The sequence below is a fragment of the Halichoerus grypus genome, chromosome 6 (assembly GCF_964656455.1).
Source record: "Halichoerus grypus chromosome 6, mHalGry1.hap1.1, whole genome shotgun sequence".
Taxonomy (NCBI): Eukaryota; Metazoa; Chordata; class Mammalia; order Carnivora; family Phocidae; genus Halichoerus; species Halichoerus grypus.
Genome location: NC_135717.1, coordinates 73,326,128 through 73,353,439, shown reverse-complemented (window position 1 = coordinate 73,353,439; position 27,312 = coordinate 73,326,128). Strand labels below are relative to the sequence as shown.

The following is a 27,312-nucleotide window of genomic DNA, read 5'->3' as shown; positions in this document are numbered from 1 at the left end:
GTAATTTCATAAAACTTGTATGCATCCATTAATTTAGAATGATTAACCACTAATAAGACTATTTATTTCTAACCCAACCTGACCCATAAAGGACCACACACTTTGGGTGAAATATAAAAAAATAACAACAATAATACCCGCAACAGCATTAAGATAGAAGACAGATAATGTACATCAGAAGTGTTATTTATCATGGAAACCAAGTACGCTACAGGTTGGGTACTAATGAATAAAACCAGGTTTCTGTCTAGGAGTCTTTACGGAGGAGCATCTTGGAGCACCCTCTCCCCCTCAGTAAGGCTGGTAAAACTCACAGTAAAAAATACTGCCCTGTCTAAAAGATCATTCCTCCTACTACTGTCTGTCCATCGTGGCTCAGCCTTCCCTACACCAGACCTTAGTGTTTCCCAAAACAGGGGTCCTTAGCCCCAAAGATGTAGAAGGGTGCCAGGGAACACAGAGGATTACTGAAATAACCTAATATCATTGAGTTTTGCCTCTTTTTTCCTGAACACTTACTTTTGAGGGTACATATTAGTCAGCTGACATGTTTATCGAGTAGGGCACTGTAGAGGATATGAAGAATAGGTTTCCTTCAAGGAGATGACACCTCGGTCCCCAGGAATCAATAATGCTACCTAATGTATATTTGTACCCTAAACATACAAACAGCATACAAATCCAGCTCATCTGAGGGAGGAGGACTTTTTTTCTTGGCAGTCCATGACCCAAGGCGGATTCATGAGTTTTCAAAAGCCCTCCAGCTCATCTGACTGAGGGACTGGGGAAATGTTTTCCTATGTTTACATTCTGTTCTTCAATTCACAAGGAAACATTTCACTTTTCCTTAGAAGTCTTATCATCTCTGGAAACATTTCACTTTTCCTTAGAAGTCTTATCATCTCTGGAACGCTGTCCCTCTTCCTGCCTCAACGATGTTTGGGATACAAAGCAAAAACCAGCCTGAGGATACTGCTGAGACAAGGTGCCTATACCTGGCCATCAGATGGATTCATCTGCAGGCCACTGGCATGCACTGCACACGGACTGTGAGGCAGCCTGGCCATGCTGGAGGCCAGACCAGCACCCTTGGAGCTCAAGTGCACATACAACAGCAGCAGACTCTGTCTGCTATCCACACTGTGGAGGCTGCATGGTTTCTTTTGACCTAATTCCAAATAAGCATCATCCAGATGTGAACCATAACAAAAGAAAAATGAGGGTCTGGCAGAGCACTGGGTTTTAATTTCCTGGCATACATACTTTGTGTGCGTGCATGTATTCTGTGCACGTGTGTGTGCACATGTGCATGTTTTCCTTAAATTAATTCAATACTAAATTATTATGCATCTATTCAAGGTTGCTCTACCACATGGGGGTTATGATGACATTTCTATGGTGGTTTCCCATTGCCTGAAGGGATCTGGAAACACTTTCTACACAGGCAGTAGACCTGACAGGGTTAACAAATTCCATAGGTGACAGTCCTTCCTAGGGCATCCCAGAAATAGGTTTGTGCAGAGGCTTTGTGTCTCCCAATTCTGGGAACTGCCTCCAAGGTCACCTTAATGCCCTGTATCACCCAGGCTCCAACAGATAAAAGATATCCATGCCTCAAGGAATATTAGAGCTCCTTATATATGGGCACTATTGAAAAAATTAAGCATTATTCAAAAATAGAAGGAGAGGGTTGAAAATCATAATCTTCAATAGTACAGGCTGAAAGTTTTAACAAGAAAGTTTATAACAAAAGAAAAACAAAACCACACAAAACAAGGAGGAATACTGTAAAAGTGTATACTATTCTTGTACATCTCCTATAAAACTAAATCTCAGGGAAGAATCAGGCCATTTCCATGGAGCCCAACTGGTTCCAATTAGAATAGTAAAAAACAAAATTAACTAAGACATTATAAAATACCTAAGGATAAGGTATCCAAATCTATTACAGAATATCTTAGGCACTCACTGTTTTTATACAAGTGATACCTATACCTTATTCTATTTCACTCAGAGCAACTGGGCCTGCTGAATCTAATCCGAAACCTGGGTTCACGGGATTATTTTGTATTCTCTATTATTGTGTGATGCCACTCCTAAGAGGGCCTTTGCAAAATCAAGTCTACATAGTATCTGAAAGGCTCTTCCACACGTATATCCCTATGACTGACTTCCTTGTAGAATGTCTCCTGAATCCCCAAACCAACTGCCAGTCCCTATACAAACAAAAATAATTCCCAATATCCATGCTGATACTAGGTGACCCTGACCATTACTGCCTGCATCCAGGAAGATATCCATTCCTAACTGGGCGAATTCTCTCTCCTGAGAATCTGGAGATGCTAGTACATCACTGCTAGCACCCCATCTGAAGGTATGGGGTGGGTGGGATGAAGTGCATCTCCTTCCGTTCAGAAAAGAGTTAACATAGAAGGTCTGACTGCCACCCCTGAAATGGCCTGTTTGCAAGAGAGGCCCTAAGCTGGTGTCTGGGAATATGGATTTGGGGAGGGTTCCTACCATTCCCTAACCAATAAAAGTGGCTCACTGTGCTTACACTGTGCAAACAATACAGTTTACACTAAACACCTGCTTTCCTCCTGGGAGTCTAGAATTTTGTTACACACTGGCAGAGGCTGCCTGCTTAACCAGTCCTCAGTGAAAATCCTGGGCTCTGGGTCTCTAAGGAGCTTCCCTGACTGGGCTGTCGCTGGGGAAACCTAGTGGATCCTGCGTGACTCTACTTGGAGAGGACTCTTGGAAGCCTGTGCCTGGTTTCCTCTGGACTTCGCCCATGCACCTTTTCCTTGTATTAATTTTGCTTTGTATATGTTCTTTGTAAAAAGCCATAGCCATGAGCATAACTGTATCTTGAGGGCTATGACTCCTCCTACTGAATCACCAGAACGGGGGTGGAGGGGGTCATCTTGAGGATCTCCAACACAGCTGCCATGCAGAGAAGAACGGAGGGCAGGAGGGGGATGAGGAGAAGGTAGGTGCTTCCTTATTCCTAATGGCTTTTAGTCCTTATTCCAATGACTTGTAAGGTTTCTCAGATACCGTGGTGCCCTTACAATTAATTATTCCTTTTCCCCTAAGCTAGTAGGAACAGGATTAAGACACTACCAGAGGAGAAAAAATAGTAAGTGAAATCTCTTACACTGGTATCACCAAAAAAGATGAATTCTATTGCTTAAATCTAAATCTGTCTTTAAAATAAATCTGAAACTACTGAGGCCATTATCAGCTCTGAAATTCAAATTGCTTTTAGCCATTTTGTTTTATGTAATGGCATAAGCAATATGCCAATTCATTTCTGATATTAGCTTTAATCATTTTTAAACCTGAGTATTTTGGGTTACTAATAACATATCAATCAAATTTCTCTGCAGTTTTCAGAGTTTCTATATAACTGAGTATCTATTATAATAGTCAGATTTTGCTTTGTTGAGAAAACAGACAATAAATTGACGTGGATCAGGCGCCTGGGTGGCTTAGTCGTTGAGCATCTGCCTTCAGCTCAGGTCATGATCCCAGGGTCCTGGGATCAAGCCCTGCATCGGGCTCCCTGCTCAGCAGGAAGCCTGCTTCTCCCTCTCTCACTCCCCCTGCCTGTGTTCCCTCTTTCGCTGTGTCTCTCTCTGTCAAATAAATAAATAAAATCTTTTAAGAAAATAAAAAAAATAAATAAATTGATGTGGATCATACATCTCACTTTCCTGGAAAAGGAATAATCACTCTCTCCTTTGATCCCATCCATGATGGTTTGGTAAGAGAATTTTTAATTGGCTATTGAAATAAGTCCATAATGACTTAAAGAGAAAATGTATTTGAGGCTTCAAAAATAAGCCATCTAGGGGCGCCTGGGTGGCTCCGTCGTTAAGTGTCTGCCTTCAGCTCAGGTCATGATCCCAGGGTCCTAGGATCGAGCCCCGCATCGGGCTCCCTGCTCGGCGGGGAGCCTGTTTCTCCCTCTCCCACTCCCTCTGCTTGTGTTCCCTCTCTCACTGTGTCTCTCTCTGTCAAATAAATAAATAAAATCTTCCAAAAAAAATAAAAATAAGCCATCTAAAATCAACAAAAACACTACTGTTAGCATTAAGTCTTCTCCAGATAAAATGAGAAAATGGCAGCGTTTGCCATCTGAGAACCAAAACTTCACTTAGGTTGCCACGTGACATTCCCTTGTCACAATGTCATGGAAGCAAAATTTCTTTACTTTTAAAAATACAACTTTCTTTTTTTTTTTTTTTTAAAGATTTTATTTATTTGCGAGAGAGAGAATGAGAGACAGAGAGCACGAGAGGGAGGAGGGTCAGAGGGAGAAGCAGACTCCCCGCTGAGCAGGGAGCCCGATGCGGGCCTCGATCCCGGGACTCCAGGATCATGACCTGAGCCGAAGGCAGTTGCTTAACCGACTGAGCCACCCAGGCGCCCTAAAAATACAACTTTCTAATTACTGAGGATTTGTTAACAATCTAAATGCAATTACAGCTAACCTCTTCTACAGACAGGCATTTAAAAAATTATCTTGGTTTCCCCTGTTCCATCTCTAAAATAGATCTTCCAGTGGCAGGGGTCAGCCACTATTTGACACAAAATGGGAGGACTAAATAAGTCCTAAAATAGGTAATTCAACATTCTTCCTTTGAAAATGAGGCAAGGCACGACCAGACGGGGGAAGACCGGGGATGGCTTGCTGGGTTTCCCAGACTCCGTCCTCTGCACTAGCCTCCCTCCCTCCGAGGGCAGTGTCGCTGCTGCCTGGAACCTGCATGAAATGGGCTCCATTTGACAACAGATAATTAGGATCCGATATGAACAGAGCTAAGCTGTTCCACAAAGAAAAACTACTTAGCTTATTAATTACTCTGGATGCGAAGGACTGGCAGGCCATTCAAGTGGGAGGCCTTGACAACAATATAAAGAATTCTAGAATTTTGTTTTGAGTGATTGCTGGAATAGCACAGTCAATCGGAACCACTAAAATCTGGTTCAAAAGAAAAGGTTTTCTTTTCCTTTCCTTTCTTTTTTCCTGTGGGTGAGCACAGATCAGGCTTTAAACAATCAAGAGATTGTTAGTAACTTTTCTTATAATACGTTTGAGATTTCCACACAATTTCCACAGTTTTCAATAATTCAGTGAATTCAATCATTCACTTAATTCAAAACACAACCACTGAGTCCCATTAGGGAACACAGCTCAAAGGCAAATGCAAAGATATTCTGAGGTCCCAGCCTGTCTAAGCTAGTAGCTTCACAGGGCTGTAAGTCATGAACACCAGTGACTGGGACACAGGTTTGTACAGTGTAGGAACACATTCACCCCACACCTACGGGCCCTGTACTAGGTGTCCTGATGAGGTCACTACCCCACAAGGCACCTCTCCTGCACTGCAGGAGGGCAGCTTCTCCCAAGGACTCCAGCCCACTCTGAATTGTCCTGGACCTGCACATATTTCTTAAATTTGGGCACAGAGGAAGGGGATATTCTCAACATTCAAAGTGAAATCTAAGCAAGCAAAGCAGATGAAACAAAAATGAAAAAGATAAGAAAAATTGCAAAGATCTCTAGGGCAGATCAGTCATGGAGAGCAGAAGATTCCAGATAACAGAATAGGTAGCAGAGGGGCGCCTGGGTGGCTCAGTCGTTAAGCGTCTGCCTTTGGCTCAGGTCATGATCCCGGGGTCCTGGTATCGAGCCCCGCATAAGGCTCTCCGCTCCGCGGGAAGCCTGCTTCTCCCTCTCCCACTCCCCCTGCTTGTGTTCCCTCTCTTGCTGTGTGTCTCTCTCTGTCAAATAAATAAATAAAATCTTGAAAAAAAAAAAGACAAGACTAGGGAGCAGAAGTAGGTACAGGTATATGGAGAAAACCATTCAAAGATCAAGTGTCCATCTAATAAATTGCCAACTAACTTCAGAAGTTTTCTGTTTACCCTGGAGAATACCTAGGGCCAAAGGATTTACTCAGAAGCACAGAAACCTAAATAAAGTGGATTCTTTTAGAACTTTGCTGATTATAAGAGAAATGCATGCTTACTATAAAAAACACTGGAAAATACTAAGCAGTATAAAGAAAAAGATACAAATAAAATTTAAATAAGGAAAATACAGAGAAACATAAAGAAAAAATATATAATCCAACAACCCAGAGATAACTTATTATTTTAGTGTGTATCCTCTCAAGAGGAGTCTTTTCTCTATGTATACGTACACAGATGTGTTATATGCACTTTTGCATTTTAATATATTTAGATATAAACGTGCAAATATACATGTGCACATATACGAGCACACCAACAGAAATGCTGCCCATTTTTCTGTTGGTATGTTAGCAGTGTCTCTGGTTGTATAACAATTCTTTAATATATAAGGGCATTAATCCTTTGTCATATATATTACAGTATTTTTCCCATTTGATGGTTTAATTTTTAGGATGCATTTTGACGTAAGTTTTCATTTTTAGGCAATTTCTCCTATTGGTCTTATAAGCTTACATGTCCCCTTCCCCATTCTGAGATTAATATTCACTCATACTGTTTCTAGATATTTAAAATTATGTTCATCACAGTTAACCTCCAACTAGTTGACCCACCAGAAACCTATTCTGGCACAGGGTGGCAAGGTTATCACTTGATTTTTTAAGGTGAGATTCAAAGTGCTCTCTGTACTTTCAGAAAGGACTGCTATCAAATGTTGGTTCCTACCATTTCAGATCTGACCTCTTCCTGGTTTGCTTCCAAGGTGTGTGGAAGTAACTCTTAAATGAGAGGGTTGATCTATCTGTATCAAGAAACACGGACAGAAAAAGATGGGTCTGGGCACAGCAGAGCCCAGAGACCACCCTTTCCTCTTCTACCGGTAGTCATCACGTCTCCTCCCAGTCGGACCCAGGGTTCAGTGTGAAGTGCTGCAGTCGGCATAAAGAAGGACCCATATCTAAGAGACCGAGGTTACGGAAGAACCTCAATCCAGGTGAGCAAATGAGTACCTACACTCCAGAATAAGGACTGCCCTTACTGAGAGCCTCTGCTGTCTTAGATTCTGTGCCCAGAGCTCTGACAAAGATGTGTTACATGCACTGACATAGTTGGTCTTCCTGACAATGTCACAAGGAGGCACTAACTCTAGTCTACTGCGGTTCAGGAAGACCATACGGATCAGATGCACAGAATCATACAGACAGTGATGGATGTAGGCTTGCAGCTCCAGCAGGTTGATTCCAGAAGGTTGTGCTTTAATACATGACTATCTTCAGGAAATCTTTCCAAGGCATTACTTGTTCTTACATGGTGACTGACAGACTTATTAATGAAATTCAGTTGCCTTCTAGATATCGCAGAGGAGCTGACTACAAACATCAACAAGGGAAGCTGTGAAGAGTACAGAAAGGGTTAGCCTGTGCTAAATGAAAGGAGACTGAAGGTCCTCACAGTTTAAAAAGGAGAGTTGAAAGAAGTTGTAGAAAAGTAAGAGTTTATCACTGCAACTGACAAACCAGAGGATGCTAGCAAACAGCAGAACACAGCTAGGGTGGAGAGGACATAAAGCTCTACGGCCACTGGGATGAACGACCATCCCAGCCTTGGCTCTGGGTCTCTCTGCACTGAGCAATTTTCTGAAACTGAATCTGGGGAAAGCATAGGCCAAGAGAGACAACAAAGTGAGGGAGACTGTCACAGTGCCCTCGCATGTCTGCCCAGGAGTGACTCCCTGCCTTCATTCTTTCATTACTTCATTCATTCAATCCATCTTCTTTTTAAGTTTCTAAGATGTGCTAGCCTCTGTGCTTGGTACAGAGAATGCAAAATGAGGAAAACACTGTCCCTATCTAAAACAACATGGAATTTAGTGGGTACATCAACCCACTATTTCTTTATTTACAAACCATAAAAAAAAAAAAATGAACTCCACAGGAATGGAATATACAAACTGCACTGAATTTAATGCCACTGATTTTATGGTACACCTTTATTCTATTTGCCACTTAGGAAGAAAAAAGATGCTGCCAGTTAAATTTTGAGAAGCCACTGCCTGTCCTGATTTCAGAGGTGTTACAGTTGGGGAACTGTCTATCAGAATGGATGAAATGTGGGGAATCTGGGGAAGCACCAGCTAAGAGGCAGACTTTGGGCTGGCACAGGCAAGAGGGAAGGGCACTGAGGACACGGATGGTGCGTCAGCTGCAGTGTGACAGAGCAGAGGGCCTGGCCTTTCAGGACTAGGAGCAGCTCAGAACTCTGGGAGCACACAGCAGGAGGCAGGGGAGGATTGGCAGGGAAGGCAGAAAGGGCCTGAGCGGATGGCTGCATGCCACGCCGAGGGCTCACTGTCCCTTGTGGGTGCACAGAAACCATTGGAGAAGGACAGTGTGAGCAGGAGGGGCCCTGGTGAACCTGTGTTACAGAATGCTCCTTCTGGTAGCAAAGTGGAGGCAAAGAGAGAACAGAGTTGGAAGCAGGAAGGTAGGAAAGAGCCCATGGTCACAGATCAAGTGAGAGAATATGAGCTGTGAGTCATGTGAGGAAGAGATACCAAGTATATAGGAGAGAGATGGGACATAAGACATTAATCACAGGACTCTTGGGCTGCTGGCTGGGTACCCAGGCCGACAGTGGGTTTATCCTTAAAAAAAAAACAGGACAAGAAAGTAGACGGGAGAGGAAAGATGGTGACTTCCAATTTAGACATAACAATCCTGAGGGATTTGTGTGACTGCCAGACGGAATGTCTCTCAGGCAGTGGGAAATATGCATCTGGAATACCTAACTACAGTGCCAAGGTAGGGGATGGCTTCTCCTTGCCGAGGACCTGGGATAGAATGGCTCAGGGGAGTCCCAGGTGTCAGCGCTGAGGGACCCAAGTACCTCCTTCACAAGCACAAGAGCAGAGACTGACTGTAGGCACTGACTGACTGCTTATTGTGTATAAGTTCAAGACATCTTCCTACTGCCTCATGACAACAATCTACTAATATGACAGTTATGATCACTGCCAATTTACAGGAAATTATGACCCAGGAGATCACATAACCATAAAGCTAAGTAATAGCACTCAAGAGCCTCAGGTCAGCTCCAGAGCCCTGGCTGCCAAATTGGAGACCAAAGAATGATTCCCTGCAAGAAGGGGCTCGCCACAGGCTAAAGATAATCACAGTCGGCCCCCTACTTACGGACTGACTTTTCACTACTCTGGACTTCTGATATTTCTTGGGCATCTACCCCCCAAGACCAGAAGGAAAAGATAAGGTAGGGCAATACTAGTTTTCATCACTCTTTCTCCCAAAATGATCTTGCCAACAGATAATTCAGGGCTGGACTAGAGTAGCAGTCTTGAAATTAGGCGTTCGAAGAACTCTTGAACATGGCTGAGGTACGAGGCAGGGACTGTCCCCACCTTCTTCTACAGAGTTACCTTTCTCCCACTTCTCAGAAAAAGGCATGCCAACCCACCCCTGGACATGCACCAACCTGACATGAAAGACCTCTCCCAAGGCACCCAAGGGACAAAAGAGACACCAGGGGTGAGGCTGCAGCCTTTAATCCAGGTTCCACAACCTGCAGCACAGCCTGGAATCTGCCCTGTCCTGTGGACATTTCTACTAGGGGCACAGTGAGGACTTCTGGCTTTCCATCTACAGATACCACACAGGGATGACAGTTTCTACTAGCACCATGCCTCTTCAGTGCTTAGATTCCGTCAAAGATGCAGGCTCTAAGGGACAGACCCAGAGGAGCACAGGGATGAGCATAAAGGTACAGCACACTGTTGGCAAGGCACATACTTCGTCCTACCTGTCTGGCCGTTTGTCGGGATCATATAGAGTGAAGGTGGTCATGCGCATGTGTAGTGACACGTGACATGAACTGAAAAGAAATGAAATCAGACCATTTCTGACAGAAAGGAAGTCTGATTTGACTGACTGACTTGACAATGATGCCTAGCTTTGTCAACAAGGTCATATGAAGGACATATAAGATTTTGACAAAAATATATTTAAATCAAAAGAGAAGGTAAAAAAACAATAGTTCAGAGGGGAAAAGGACAGGTGGGGAATCTTTCATTCAACATATATTAGAGCTCCTTCTCTGAGCTACTCACTGTACATGGCATAGAGATGTAAATGTGAGAAAGACATGCAATAAATCAAAACAATAAAGTGAAGATCACTCCTTCTTTCGAGGGGTATACAGACTTCAATGGGGGTCGAAGGACCCAGGCAAGGTGTCCTGAAATGAATCACAAATTTATTTTCCCAAGGCTCCTGAGTGTATCAGGTTAAATCTGGTGCCATCAAATGGAAATGTTGTTCTTCAACAGCAGATATAATTAAAAGTCATTTGTATGTCTGGTAAAGTCTTTTTGGTATACTTCCCAGAAACTACAGAAGTGAGAAGCTCCTCTAACTGGGTGAGAAACTCTTTTGCAAATCAAGGGATTCCAATTCCTTTCTGTCAACAAAGCTGAAGGAGAACAAGATTGAATTGTAGCTGATCATTAGGAATGGTTTTGGATGATAAATCCCTTGGAGACTTTTTGACATATGAATCAGATGAAATAGAATTTAGTGCTATTACCATAATAAATCTCCTATTCCCATGTATGTACCTATATGAACAAAGTTCCTCAGCATTTACATCTATAAAAACAAAGAATCTGATGTTGACTAGCACCTCATTCCAGTAATATGTAATATTCAGCCATAGAAGCATCTCAGTAAGAAATATTTTCCTAAAAATTACTCCACTTCTCTGTTTAATAATTATTCATTAAAATCTTAATATGTTTGCATTGTTTTGATCAACTAAAGGCTAATGACAATAATAATGATACATAAATCCAGAATTTACTTTTAACATTTAGAGATTTATAATTGTGAGAAGTAAAAATTAAACTTAGGTCCATATTTTCATAAAATGGAAGTATGATGGTGTGATAAATGACTTAGAAATGTATTACATTAGGATAAAATTCTATAGAGAAAATGACATGGAAATACAAGTTCAAGATGAAAAAGAAATCATATGAAATTTCCAACTGTTAAAGACGAGTTGTTCATACATTTTTAAATGATTTATGGTGGATTACCAAATCACTAAGGTATTAAGATATTATTTGAAACATTTTTTTAAAGAGGAATAGTTTTATTTTAAAATGTCCATATTTAAAATACATTAAAAATTACATCCTTTGATAGGATGAAAAATTTTTATAATCAACATAAAAATGTTCGAAGGAGTTGATAGTTTTTCAAAATTATTTTCCATGGTATGTAAGCAAAGGAAAAAAAAAGAATTTAAATCACTGGTGTAAGAGCTCTGGGGTCCTATGGATTCTTCCATATCTAACACCAAAAATATTCCCTATGGAATCTGATAAACTGTAAGGGAGATGCACAGAGTGAGGGACAGGGACGTGGAGACAAGGGCACGATAGAGCACAGCGCATATGGGGGTGACAAAGAGAGCTGGGGACATGTAGGAAAGGGGATGACAGAAACGTCATGGGAACGCTCAGATGGAAGAGATTCCTGGCAGGGCACAGGGGTCAGGTGCTTCTAAATGCCAGATAAAAGGAGTACAAAAAGGTTGGTCCCCTTGTGATAGAGAAGTTCAACATGGCCCAGGAACAAAAACATGACCCTGAACAAAGGAAGGCCACAAAACATTTTTTTCAATTTCAGTATTTCTGAAAGAATGTGCAAAGAAAACCAGGCTCATATTTTTATTTCTGAATTTTAACGCTTCTACTTTGGCTTTAAGTCACTCAAGAGAAAATGGTTTTTATTCCTTTAATTATTTCAAGAAACTCTTGAACACACAGATTACACATACACACACACATACAAACACAGACACATAAGTTCTTATTTTTGTCCAAATTCTTTTTCAAGGTAAAGAACCTCTAGAAACCATACTAGTCAAAATAAAAAAGATGTGGTTTAGCTGCTTTCTCCTAGTACTTAAGAGTAGACTCTCATGTCTTTGAAAACAATGAATTAAAATAGTATAGAAAGGGAAAAACCACTAGGAACTATAATTCTTCCCCACAAGCCAAAATGATAGCATGAAAAGCCAAGGTAGGCCAAGCAAACTAATTTCTCTCTCACCTGGAAACCCCACCGGTCCCAAAAGGAACCCTTGGTCTCTTCTTTGTTGAGTGGCTCTCATACAAAGAAATTCTGCAATGACATCCTATTTGTGTGAAGAAGAGACTGAGAGAGCCGCCAGTCTGGCTTGGACAGAATACCCCTAACTTCAGCCAGCTGGCAGAGATCTCAGTAGGCAAGCACTCCATTATCATTCTGTTATAGTAAAGTTTCCAGTCTCCTTCTGAACACTGAGAAAAATGATCCAAGGCCAGCCTAAATCTCTTTGATATCAGAGGGAAAAGGAACTTAGTAGATTCTAATTTAACTCCTAATGACTTACTACAGGTATCAGGTAGAGCAGAATAATGAACAGCTGACCAGTGCGGAGCATGGCACATAGAGTGTGTTCATCAGACCGTCGAGTGCTGAAGAAGGAAAGAGGATGACGGGTCCGCAGAGCAGAGAGCTGCAAAGGCAAAGAGCACCCGGCTGTGGTCCCGAGCAGGAGCTGCCCTCACAGAACTGCCATCACCCCAACAACAGTCTCCGACCCACGAACCCAGTGCAAACTACTACAGGAGTACATCACCCTGAAGAAGAGAGGGGAGATCACCAAATTCAAAAGAAAGGAATCTAAAAGGTGCTGTGTGCCTTATAATCTCATATTACAACATTTCTTCCAAAAAAATAAAAAATAAATTGGCATAGATGGGACCCAAAATTTTGGACTGCTCTAATGCTCGTAGAAGTATGGGGGTCTTGTAATGAAAATAAAAGTTTGTGCAATCAAAGGATGATCACAAGCAAATCAAAAATGTCTCATGGCTTTGTCATTTTTTCTTTCTTTCAATCACCTAAGTTCAACATATCCTCTGTCCCAGGCAGAGCAAGGCACAGGAAATACTGAGATCCATTATCACTTTCCCTCTAGGAGCTAGTTGGCAATACAGACAAGAAAATAGTTCTAAATGCCACAATATGGTTCAGACTATGAAGAAAGCATTCACAGATATAGCGGGAACTCACCAAAGGCCCACTTAACCCAGCCTGAGGGGTGAAGGACGCCTTCAGGGAGGAAGTGATAGCTGAAATGAGGCTTGGAGACTGAAGAAATGAGCTGTGTAGAAGACAGAAGCAGAAATCCAGATAAACGCAAAGGCACAGGAAGCCACACGGCACACCAGGGGAACTGCAAGGGATTCCATATGGCTGAAGCACAGAGAGGCAAAAGAAGAAAGTGGGCTGAGAAGGCACGCAGAGGATGGAGCATGAAGGGCCTTGCCCTTTATCACACTAAGGCGTTTGAAATTTAATTCTAAGGCAACTGGAGAGCCATTACAAAAGATGAAGCAAGCAAGGGACATAATCGGATCTGATTTACAGAAAGTCTTTTCACCTAACAATAGCAGGGCCATAGCAGTGGAAAGGGACAAGGTCACAGGTGAGTCCACAGGCTGCTGCAGTAATCCAACTGAGAAAACAGAGGAGTCTCAACTAAGGTGGCAGCAATGGGAATGGTAAAGAGTAGTCAGATTCAGGGACATCTATGAGGTAAAAAGTAATACACCTTTGATCACTTGGCTGTAATGGTGTGCCAATAAATGTTTAACAGCTGCCTTAAAAAAATGCCCTGATTTGCAGCATTTGTCAATTTCTACGGGGTAATAATTCCCATTGTGACTGTTTTCAAACTCCAAAAATGGTGTCACTGAACTTGGAACCGGGAAGAAATGTGCACAGTCAGCTCCTGCAAGTCAGCGTGAGTCAGCTGCAGGACTACTTCCAGAACATGAGTCCAGGGAAAGTCAAGGCCTCCCCTGGCTGGGGGACCTGGGTAGAGTAGGAAACGCAGGACATTAACTGCAGTTATTAAGTTCGGATTGGGACATACCGAGTTAGAGGAAGATATCAAGATGTCCAGCAGGCAGACAGATATAAGGGATCTGAACACGGCAGAGAAAAATCCGGCTAGACATTATAGTTGAAACGGACATTGTGAGAAACCGTGTGCAAACCCAGAAGATAAGAGGATAAAGCACAGAACCCTATGAAATACCAACATTAGAGGGATGAATGGAGAACTTGATTAAGGATGCCAGAGAAGGACCTTTAAGAAAGGGAGGGTTTCTCAGGACCAATTCCCCAAATAGTTCCCTGACTGATAATCAATTCACCAAAGAATTAACTTACTGAAGTTACCAAATTTACCTATTTTTAAAACCTATTTTTAAAATTATTTATAAAGCAATTGTTCGTTAGAGGGACTTGTTTTCAGCAAATTGGCCTGTTTGAATATAAAAAGCCAAAAGAGAAGGAGTTTTAAGGAGCAAGGAACAGTCAGTAGCAGCAAATGCCACACAAGAGGTCAAGAGCTAACAGAAGCAAAGATGTCCCCGAGCAACCTTACAACACACGCTCCACAGAATGGCGGTGGGGGGGGGAAGATGCCAGTGGACAAGTGAATGGAAAGAGAAGTAGAGATGGTATAGAAGCTTTCAATGAAGAGAGTAGTAGAGAAGAAAACCTCAGGGAGAGGCTATTGATTACCTTTCCTTTTCTTGTATTTCTTGTGTGACTCATATAGGTTTACATGTTGAATGGAAAGACCCAGCATTTAGGGAGAAATTGAAGGATTAAACAAAAGGATCAAAGTAATCAATACCCTGATGGTCCAGGAGAGGAAGGGGGAATGAAATCTGTAGTAAAAGTAAAGGGGGAAGATACACTTCCCTAACTCATTTGTGGAGCAATCCTTCTGTTAGGTGGGAAAATGGCTGAGTTTCATTTTACCAAGACAATCAAGGTATGTGTCATCTATTAAGAGGCCCTTTTGCAATTCCATGATTCCAGTTAGAAAATTTCCTGAATGATATTGGTCTGTACCCTGAAGTCACAGGACACAGGAACCAACCTGAAAGTATGCCAATCCTGCATCATTAAGTGCAAAATTTAATTGTTTTAGATTCTCATTGTCCCAAACCCTCCTCCCCACTGTCACCGTCCTTCCCTTGCAATATCCTACCCCTCCCAATGGCTTCCCAATTTACCAGGCCAAGAAATACATATTCTGTTTTGTTTTAACCTGATATATTCAGAACTTATTTCACAGGTATTTGATGCCTAGAATGACTTATTCTTATGCTTGGAAACACTGATTATTTTATAAATGCACCAAATTCTTTGAGATCAAGTCAGTGGCGGCTTGAGTAAAGATCACCAATATCACTTCAGCATTTTGCCATGTCAAAATTGTCACCTAACCATTACTGAAAAGTTATCAGTTCTTATAAATGAAGTCTCTGTCTTATAAATGTTTGATTATTTTCTAGTCAATTTAGGATTTTCTCTAAATTAGAGCTTAGTGATTTGCCGAAACAGTCAGGGATTGAATTACACAGGACTCCAGCACTGTAGTATAATATGCTGGTCACTACATGGTCATTTAACAAATTTCTCTGGCTGCGCTTTTACAGGAAACCAACTGAGAAGATTCATGTTCACTATATTGTATAACTTTTATCTGTCCTTTGTCGCCAAGGGCCAGGGAACAATGAGATAAGCTAGGGGCTGAAAAGAGAGAAAAATCCTTAACAGAAATTACACACACACCTGGGACAAACCACAAAGATGGCAGAATAAGCTGGGTAGTAGAAGTTTGGCAAAAAGAAAACATTTACCCTTAGTGTACAGGTTTAATTCAGCTCTCAAGTGGCACAAGAGAGATAATAGGGATTTTATTTTATTTTATTTAAGGATTATATTTTGCTTTCTTCTACAAACTATCTAAAACAACAAACACTTCTGATCTTTAGAGATTTATGCAAATATCAATTCTTAAAGGAAAATGTCTGACTCTGCTGTAAAAACTGCTACTATAGAATGTATGTAGAAATAATCCAGCTGACTAGCAAAATGAGGATAGTTGCTTCAAGATAGAAAATTCTAGGGCGCCTGGGTGGCTCAGTCCACTAAGCGTCTTTCAGCTCAGGTCATGATTCCAGGGTCCTGGGATGGAGCCCCACAACCGGCTCCCTGTTTAGCGTGTGGGGTGGGGGGCGGGGGGGAAGCCTGCTGCTCCCCCTGCTTGTATTCTCTTACTCTCTCAAATAAATAAATAAAATCTTCCATACGAAGGAAGGGAGGGAGGAAGGAGAGAAGGAGAGAAGGAAGAAAGAAAGAAAGAAAAGAAGAAAGAAAGAAAGAGAAAAAGAAAGAAAGAAAGAAAGAAAGAAAGAAAGAAAGAAAGAAAGAATGAATGAATTTTAAAAACATAACTTATTACATACAAAAGGAAGAAACCCCAAGAGAACACCATCAAACAATACACCTGGGGGAGGTTACTAAAACAGATTCTACTTTTACCTTGAGAATCACACCTAGTGGAAAATCAAGACTTAGGTTACCAACACGAGCCTTTTGTTTTGTTTTGTTTTGTTTTAAGAACACAAATAAATTAGTAACCTACCGTCTGTCTGAGATTTACTGAGGAATATTGTGCTGGCCCGAGGATGGTCTGAAGGATTGAATTCCATGTTCAAATCTTTAAAGAAAGAAAAAGAAAATACATAAATATCCATTTGATAACTAAGGGGAGTCAAGATTAATTTTCAGTTTTTTTAACCTTAAATTGCTAATACATTCAAGGATTCTGGCAAAAACCTAAGTTATTATGTTAATACATTCTTCTAGGTTCAAACGAGAACACTGCTATTTAGAAATCTGAGAAAGTCACACATAAAAATTAGACACTTGGTGGAAGATCTGTTGGCCTAAAACTCCATTTTCTTTGTAATAGTCTGCTCTGCACCCAGGATACTATAAAATAGCAAGACAGAGCTATAACACTCAATTAAGGGGAGTTAGGTGCTACAATGGACTCATCTAAAATCTACCATTATTTAAGCGGTATTTCCTTGTTAAAGGTGATTAAGATAGACCATCTCGGCCAAATCAGCATCCACAAACTGCTTAAGACTCTTACTTTCTAAAAAGGCACAACTCATCCTTCAGAGCAAAGGCCACAGACTGGCCAACTGTGGGCATGATCTGGGGCCATGGATATGTTTTGTTTGATCTATACATTTTTTTAAAGTTTGAGCCAACATATAATGATTTTTATATTTCAAACAAATACCACAAAGAAAAAAATCTGTATTTCCAGCTTCTTTTGAGAAATCTGATCATTTGGCAACACTGGGGTCCCACCCCAATGGTCACAATGGGCTGAATGCAGCAGCTGCTGACCCCTCCAGGTGGGACCTAAGATTCCAGTCCCCAGCGGTCAACCCTCTCACCTCCCTGACACTCACCAGGTACTGCTCCTCACTCTCAGACCTTCCCACCCCTATGGGCATTTGGTTTTGTAATCCCTGCTTCAGAACAATCTCCAAGAGCTAGAGGCTTGTCAGTAAAGTACAAACAATTTAGAACCTCATCATAGAAGAGTTTTTCCAATTTAAAAAAAAAATTATTCTAAAGGGAAAAAATAGTTAAGCAAAACAAAAGATTTAAGTTAGGGGAGGGAAGAGAGAAAACCAGAATTACTAGAAAGTCAGAATGGTCTTCAAATCAGCTTCCAGCGTCAGAATGAAAACTATTTTGAGTTCAATTATTTCAATAAATTTGCAAAGAAACCTACTCAAAACCAATAAAAATAGATGGTATTTATCCTTAGCTTTTATAGCTAATCAAGTCAAAAATAAAAGAAAAAAAAATGGTCATATACACAGGAGAAGCAACACCTAACCACTTACCCACAGAGACTCACCTCAGCAAACCTCTGAAGTGAGGCAATCTTCCCTACATCAGCCAATGGCTTACTGGACTATATAGTTCCCGACCTCACACCAGGTGCCTGATTAAAAAAATGCATTACTGAATCTTAAGTGCTATTTCAATTATCTGGTCCTTCTTCTGTGACAACTATTAAAATTATATATACAGTGTAGCAGTTTCATAGCTAAAGGCTATGAAAGGAGAAAGCCAAAAAAGACAATTTTTCAGACTTGCTTCAATTTGAACTAGATAAAATTTGGCCAGAATTCTGGTGAAAATGAGTCTTTATTAGGGGGTTTCCTGCTCAAGTAGGATTTTGTTATAAAAAGGTCAGGGGTGCCTGGGTGGCTCAGTCGGTTAAGCGTCTGTCTTTGGCTTAGGTCATGATCCCAGGGTCCTGGGATGGAGCCCCGTATCGGGCTCCCTGCTCAGCGGGGAGCCTGCTTCTCCCTCTCCCTGCTCTTGTGCTCTCACTTGCTCGCTCTCTCTCTCTCTGCCTCTCAAATAAATAAAATCTTTAAAAAATTAATAAAATAAAAAGGTCAAACAACAAATGTGCTACTCAATTATTTTTTTGAGAACTCCAGCATATGAAAACTGAGGGCATATAAGTAACCCCAACCATGATGGATGCTGTTAACTTCCAAAATCTTAACTTACAGTCCCATAGAAGTATTGACTGAAAAACAAGGTGCCTGCAGTGTCCCATGCTGGTGGTAGAGCAATAACAAAAACTCAATCCCCTAGCCTGGGACAGTGTCAGCACTGCAATTTCTTGGTTTGTTCCCTTATATCTATCTCTAACTCATTTAGCAGACCAGTTTTGGGGGGTTTCATTGCGGGGGGGGGGGGGGCGGAAGACTGTCTAGTGACAGATTTTAATCCAGACATTTGAAAAATACATAGGCAGGCCACCCTATGCAGACCAGTTTTCTTGAAGACTGACTTTATTATTAAAATGTCAAACACCACAAGCAAGAAATGTAGTTTTTCTGTTTCAAGCCAACAGTGGAGCCGAAATAACACAAGACTGCCATTTCTCAGGGAATTGAGATCCTGCTGCTTTTAAATTTAAGAATGTCCTGGAGGCCAATCCCCAGAGATAAGGATTCTATGCCATGATGATCACAAACCCTAGAAATGGCTAAGAATGGAGACGTTCACAGATTCTGAGAGGCCTGCCAATAATAGGGCATTTGTTATAGTAGATAACAGTGTGCCTAGATGGTAGAATGCTTTGCCACCATAAAACATCATGTGAACTACACTACTCATGGGGAGCACAGCAGAATGTCGACTTGTCGAATCACTACACTGTACACCTGAAACTAATGTAACATCATATGTCAACTATACTTCAATAAAAAGAGTATTTCATAATTTAAAAAAAAATGTGAAGGATATTTTATTCACATGGAAATAGTAGTACCGTATGTCATTAGGTGAAGAAAGCAGCATGGTATCATTTGGGGGGGGCGGATAAGCATAGGCATAGTATACATATTAAGAGAATATACACTAATATTTGGTTACCTTTGAATAATGCAAGGGAGACAATTTTCTTCTTTTCCATGTTTTCTACATTTCCTGCATTGAGCATATTTTCATCTGTTTAAGTTTTGTAATTTCAAACACTAATGTTTTAAAACAACTTGTGAAAAATGATTTAAGCCTTCATTATCCTCTAGGTGGCTGGACATTATTTCTCCAGCACACGCAGGTGTTCCCAGGAGATGCCCTGGGCTCTCTTGGCTGTGGCTGTCGCATCCCCTTCCCACGAGTCAGGGGAGACTTGCACAAAGCCACCAAGCTGAGTCTCCCCACCAGCACTGGCCACGGGTTGGAGGAACTCGTGATGAAAGACAATGCGCTGTGAGGGACGAGGGACCCGCAGTGGAGGCGCCTCCGTCCTGCCGGCAGCCACCCCACACCGCACACTTCCTTGTCTAACCAGAGCAGGGCCACAGGGGAGGATAACGGCTTGTTCTTCAGTGCGGAACCCAGGAGAAGGAGTCATGTTTCACGCTGTCCCTACTAAGTGTGACACAGGAAGAGATTATCCTGTTTCCTTTATGTTCAAGTCATAATTCTGGGTCTGAATATAACACTCACTTACGGCAGAGGTGGTTTCCTGCATGAGTGACAGGCCAGTTATCATGTCCACCCAGTTCAGTGACATAGAACAAGTCATTAAGAGTTCAGAAGAGTCTTCAAGATGAGCGTTTGACGTGATACTCGCAGATAAGGCAAGTGAGGCTGACAGAGGTTAAGGGTCTAAGCTGTGTGATAACAGAACTTGAACCAGAACTCTGGTCTCCAGCTGCAATTTAGAGTCCAGAGTTTTTCCTATTACCCCTACTAGGCCCAGACCTTGCCTCAGATCCTGACTGCCCTAGAAGGACTGGAGTCTGAAAGTGGAAGGAGGCAAAAGCCAGCACAGAGGAAAATCCAGCACCCCTAAAGCTGTGTTCACACAATCTTTCCTAAGTTCTCCCTGGAATTTAAATTTTTGGATCTAGATCCTGAAGGAGATAACCAGGAAATTTCTACACAAAGAAAAATCAAGGATATCTCTGCTTCTGGACTCAAGAGTACATGTAGTACTGCTGAGGAAAACAGAAATCATCAACTAGTTTTTTTTTTTTTTAAGATTTTATTTATTTATTCATGAGAGACAGAGAGAGAGAGATGCAGAGGGAGAAGCAGGCTCCCAAGGAGCAAAGAGCCTGATGCGGGACTCGATCCCAGGACCCTGGGATCATACCTGAGCCGAAGGCAGACGCTTAACCATCTGAGCCACCCAGGTGCCCCTCAACTAGTTTTTATCTGCAAGCATGCCCAGATGTTAACACATGAGAGCTCAACACTTTCATGAGCTGCCAGGACATTCCTCAGAAAAAAGCATTTAACAACATGCTGGTTTGTATTTTCTCCAATCTTAACCCAGATCCATCCATATTCCATAACCATAGCGTGGAAAGTAATAAAACCTTTGCCAGGTGTAGGTCAATGGGCTAACTTTGCATAGCACAAGTCTGAAGGCCAGATTTCTCTTAACTATTCATGTGAAGGTGGGCCAACCACAGCACCCAGTTTACTTAGCACTGATTTACATATGCACAATGGCAGAATACAAAGGTACAAGGAACTGCCAGGTGTTTCCTACATACAAGTTTAAAGAGCAGCCCCAGATCTTGAAGAGAAATATGGCAATTGCAGTATGTGCTTTGGCAAGGGAACGCCAACTTTTCAGGGAACAAAAAATGGGAAAAGGCAGCGTTCTCACAAGCTAAGTAAAATAAACCTGCCATATCATTCAAACTTACACTCTGAAAAGTCAAGCGTGACAAAATTGCTACTTTAGCCACAAAGAAAAAAATCCCCACACTGCAGAAAGTCAGGAAAAATGATAACCCAAATGTGAACAATGAGTTGGAACACATTTGGAAGAGTGTCGTGATTTCAGTTCGGCTCAGTGATGTTTCTTTCTTTCTTTCTTTTTAAAGATTTATTTATTTATTTTGAGAAAGAGAGAGAGAGCTCTCGAACAAGGGGAGAGAGAGAAAGAATCTCAAGCAGACTCCCTGTTGAGCGCGAAGACCCACAAGGGGCTCCATCTCACAATGCTGAGATCATGACCTGAGCCAAAATCAAGAGTCAGAAGCTTTACTTAATGAGCCAATGATGTTTCTGAATGGCAAGAATTAAAAGGAAGAAAGTCATGAAATAATAAGCTTAAAATCAGAGATTATAGATGAAATAAACCTCACTGCTAAAGAATGCTAACCATTGTGAAGTCAGTTCTGACAGTATACTACCTATTTTAAAGTCATAATTTAAACACTAATTGTTCACATAATCCTCCACTAATTTGCCACCATGTCAAATACTCCTCACCCTCCCCTAGCCCCCTCTTGGAAACTCACACAGCCCTAGCTTTGCCCTCAGACCCACCCACCTTCCCAGAGCACACACAGCCCCATCAAGCTCTTGAGGTACCTAATGTGCCAACTTATCCAGAATTAGTAATAACTTACAAAATTTAAATATTTACTTGGCTGGGTGTCATTTCAGTATAATTTTAGTGAATACAACACCATCCTTACTGACAGAATAAAACCCCACTGCAATATTTCCATCCCCAAGAAAAGACCCACAGAGATGAGCTGGCTAGTGATACCACATAGGGGCCAATAGCTCTGCAGCAAGGAAGGTCAGCACTTGGCAATCTCTGGAAGGGGCACAGAGAAGGATGAGATGCAGTTTATCCTACAAGAACTTATAATTTAGTCAGCGAAACAAGATGAAGTACATGACCCCATCAGAATATAGGACCAGCTAGTAAATAATGAAGAAGAGAATATCTAACCAAATCCTACAAGATAGAGAATAGTGTGCTTAAAATGAAAGAGCTTAAACAAAGCACTGGACTCTAAGAGTCAAAAATTTATACTGCCTTTTCTTCCCCCGGCAAGGCCGTTCAATTCAATTAAGTGAACAAACATGCATTGAGTCTATACTATGTGCGTTCAGTCCTGTTGATAACAGAAGACTACTTTGGGGTGGTAACCATGTCTGTGTCTTTACCTTTCCCATTACCTACATGAACTATCTCCTGGACATGATAATGCACTCTTGATTTTCAAAGGGCTGGAGTAAATTAATAGTGAGACAAAACTTGTATTTGGATGACTTAAAAATGAATCACATGTTACTTCTATCACATATTTATTTGCCTTAATAATTACACTGTGACAGGGTAAATTAGCATTTAATTAGATACCATGAGTACGAATGCTGTGGGTATCTGTCAAGGTCAGCCCAACCTGCCATGGTTTTCACTCATTAACTCAACATCAATCAATAAGCATCTTATAAGTAGAACTCAGGTACTGTTGAGTTCCACATATTTAGGATACAAGATACAGAAGGGAATAAAATAGATCAAGTTCCTGCTCTAACAGAGCATCCTTCTAATTTTAAGGTGTGAAGTACCAGTGGAAAAAACAAAAATAAAAAACCCATCAAGAACACTATAAATTCGGGACACCTGGGTGGTTCAGTTGGTTAAGCGTCTGCCTTCCGCTCAGGTCATGATCCCAGGGTCTTGGGATCGAGCCCCACATCGGGCTCCTTGCTCCGCGGGAAGCCTGCTTCTCCCTCTGCCTGCTGCTTCCCCTGCTTGTGCTCTCTCTCTGACAAATAAATAAATAAAATTTAAAAAAAAGAACACTATAAATTCTATAACCCACATTAAGAAAGCTGAAAGGCAACTATCCTGGAGTTCTAGGAATCATTCATTCCCCAAAGAGAGGCTCAAATGGTGGAGTAGAAAAAACACCTTTTATAGTGTAAAAGATCTAGATTTGAATACATCTCTGCTAACTCTATGGCCTTGGGCAAATTGCCATACTATTCCGGGTTTCACTCTCCTCATCTACAAAGTGAGCAAATAACTCCCAATTTAGATGATTGCCATGAAGATTAGAAGTTATTCATACAAAGCAATAAGCATGATACCTGTTACACAATAGGTACCCCACAAAGAATGGCCATTAAAATTTTAGGGTATTAAAAAACATTACTCCATAGCATCTAGCTCAGTGCTAAAGACACAAAAACAAAACTTTCCAAACATGTATGTTAAAGACACTAAAAATGATGCTAAACCATCATTATACAGTATCTGTTCTCTAGGGAGTCCTGGTTGGAGATTGAGGTTTAAAACTTCAGTGTTTCACACTCCTAATACAGATTCTCCTACCTCTTACTAAAAAGGACAAGATGATCCATAATGACAAGATGAACTAGCCTCTGAGGGAGTGATTCTTTAGAGAGAAAAGGCAGTTTTAAGAAATGTTATGGAATCCCTAGAGTTGACTTCAAATCTTGGGAACCAGAGTTTTGAACTACTAACTGCTTCTTTATCAAGATGACATTTATTAAGACATACAGTCAAATTAAAATATTAACAGAACAGACATTCTAAGAGTCTACTGCCACACTTTCAGGTGGTAACAGAGATATTCAGTCACACTGCTTTGAGTCCATTTCAGCTGAGTACAGGTTATGAAGGGATCCCTTTATTCAAAACTGAAAAAAGTCAAGCAGCGTGCTTGCCAACCAGTTTAATTCAGCAGTATTCTCCTATACCAGGTAACCTAATTTTCTTCTGTTCTTTCCACAGATGTCGCAGTATCAGAAATCCACAATGGCTCATCTTGGCTTTTAAACCAGCACCAGTGTGGATTCATGTAATAAAATAATGCCCAGGATAAGCAGGAGTCATTATCTATCACTGATGGTCTGGAAAGCTAGGAGAAACAGGAAGACTGAAAAGTGCTTCAAGGCCTAAAATGTACTGGGTCTAATACAGATAGAAGAGGAGACACAAAAGACAATCTGCACAAAACAGAAACTTCCCAACTTCTACCTCTTTTCTCTGCAATGCCAGCCTCAGTTGATCACTGTTTCCTGTCTTTAGATAAATATTTGACATGATCAAGATCTCAAACTTTTAATTTCAACTTTAGGAAGACACATTTCTAAATCTGGCTATGATCTTTAAGGCAATGATGAAATCAACAAAGTCAGTTCAAAATCAGATTGGTTTACTTTTTTTTTAATTACTACTGTCCCACTGCCTAAACATCAGTGATTATCTCCGTTTATTAGTGCCAATGAGACCAAAATCAAGAGCCTGACCCCCCACTGGTTTGCTCTATTAGTTGCCACCAGGCAAGCCCGATCCCAGCACCCTACATCCCCACTTACAATAACCACTGTTGCTGTGGCAGGAAACTTCCGGTACCAAAATTCCATTTAATTCTAAAGCCATCTTTTCTACTCCCGCTGATTTTGAGTTTATTCTTACAATTATTCTAACACACTTAGATTGGGTTATTTTCTGTTTTCACTCTCTACTTTCAGCTGCCTGCAACCCCTAGGGTGGCCCACCTGTGTGGCTTTGTGAGCACATATCTCTGGGTCCACACACCCCGCGTCCTGGGTCTCCAGGTCCAAGTCTGTGCCTGCATGTACGTGTCTCTGTGTGCAACTCTCTGCACACACATGTCTGACTCTCATTCGTGTGCTCTCTTTCTCTCCATCAACCAATCTATCCACCTCTCTACCTCTTTCCCCTGTCAGTCTCTCTCCCACTCACTCTTTTCCTCTTTCCCCCACTCCTTCCCTCCCTCCCTAGCCCCCCTTTCCAGTCTCTCTCCACTGTTATTCTATCTTAAGATGAACCAAAGGAGACAGAGAAATATCCTATGTTAAGATTAAAGACAGATTATTCCGCCAATACAGCAGACCAGATAAACTAAAAGCTCTCACACTACAAGCACTTAGGAATGTGAGATAAAATATAAGACACCCTTTTAAATGCCTACAAGAGAGTGTGTCGAGAAATTAAGGGAAATGACCTGAGGCCCTGACCAGAGAGAGAACTGAGGTCTTCCAGCAGGGATGGGCTATCCAGCCCTGTGACCTGGGTCTTAGGTCTCACCTATCACCATCCTGGCCTAATTACTAATCTAACCTCCTTTTATTTGAAAGTGTTTGGTTTGGAAGTCACCTTATTTTAATGTCCTAAAGGGCAGGATATATGCCCGCAGAGCGGACAGAAGTTGGAACTGATGCTTTTACATATGTGGGCTATGATCTCAACAAAAACTAAACTGGAAATTAAAAAAAAAGGGGGGGGGGTCATGAACCTAGATGAAAAAGGAGGCTGGGCCAAGAGAGGAAAAGGCTCCCAATCCCTCAGTAACTGGTAACCATTGATGTGTCTGTATCTCTAATGTGGTTTTGGAGTTCTCCACTACACGTGTAGTTCAGGAAATCCCTAGACACGTTTATACCAAACTGGTCGCATGTCAGTGATGTCCCTGGATATCTGACAGAATTAATTGTAAGCTGCAAGCTGCTCTGAAGAAGCCTGCCTCCCAGGGCTCCACCATATTATGTCCTCTAAAGATAGGCTCATCATCCAAAATGGGAGGAAACAATCCATTATAAGCAAGAGTCAGAAGACACAACAAACAGCAAGATTAGGCTAGCAAAAACTTGGGATAAGAGAACAACTGGATAGAGACCATAAAATAAATATGTGCAGAATTGTACATGCTAACTAAACACATAAAGAAATAAAAACATAGGGAAAAAAGAGCATTTTGGAAAAAAGCCCATGCCCATATATATGTTCATATATATATATACATGTATGTATACATATACATGTAAACACATGTACATTCCAGAAATTTAAAACACAGTCATTGAAATCTGAAACTGAATGGATGGGTTAAATGGCAGATTAGACTCATCTGAACACAGGATTGGTGCCCTGAAAAACATACCTGAGGAAATCACTTAGAATGAAGCACAGAGAAAGAATTAACTATGTATAGGATGAAAAAGCCCAACTAATAGTGGTTCTGCACTCCATAACCATTCAGGATAAAAAAGACTCTTAGCAAATCCCTTTAATCTGATAAAAGGTATCTTAATAAAGGCTATCTGTCCAAAATCTACAGCAATCCTCATACTTAATGGTGAAACATCAGGTGCATTCTCCTTAGGTCAGGAATGAGGCTGTGATCCAGCTACCTTCAATTCAACATTATATGGGATGGACAAGAAAAAAACAACATAAAGAGAATTTACTGGATTGGAAAGAAACGTAACTGTTGTTATCTGCATACAACCCTCTACTTGAATACAAGGGGCTTTACAAATCTACTGGCATTAAATACAAATTAAGATACAGAAATTATTTTCATTCATTTACCTTAGTAATAGTGCTCAACTAAAGGAGCAGCACCATCTCCCTTACCCTAGGGTGTTTAGATATGTATGGGGACAATTTTGGCTGTCACAATGATAAGCAGCTGCTACTCATCTGTTACCACAGTCCCACACAATGAGGAACTATGCCGCACAATGCCAATAGGGCATTCACTGAGAAACACTGGCCTAGAGCAATAAACAACAAACGTGATAAAGATAATATTAAAAAGGCTCAATTTACTGTTACAAAAACTATGATTAAATTTAACAAAAGATTGCAAGATCTTATACAGAAAATTATAACATTTTATAAAAAAAGCTAAAATAAATATATCTGTATATGAATAGATATTCTGCACACACACACACACACTCTCTCTCATAAACACATACAATTACTCACATGCACATACATCCTTATTTGGCATCACACCTACCCTGTGTCAGACCTCTTGCTACATGCTGAGCTGGGGATATAGCACTAAACATCAGACAATGTTCCTGCCCAGAGAATTATCAATCCAAGCATTAGAAAGTTTAAAGATTATCACTCTGTCTGGTCACAGTTCATATTACAAACTAATCTCTTCCACTTTGAAACTAAAATTGAGGCAGTGGCTTTTCCGGGATACTTGCTTCATCCCAACATTAC

The 27,312-nt window shown here is 41.1% G+C and overlaps 1 protein-coding gene across 1 annotated transcript in view; it reads right to left on the bottom strand.

Moving 5' to 3' along the window:
- CCNY (cyclin Y) overlaps positions 1–27,312 on the bottom strand; it is a 220,788-nt gene that overhangs the window by 55,990 nt on the left and 137,486 nt on the right. The window contains exon 2 of the mRNA XM_036084126.2: positions 16,558–16,632. Coding sequence (XP_035940019.1) covers positions 16,558–16,632 — 75 coding nt within the window. The remainder of the gene's footprint in view (positions 1–16,557; positions 16,633–27,312) is intronic.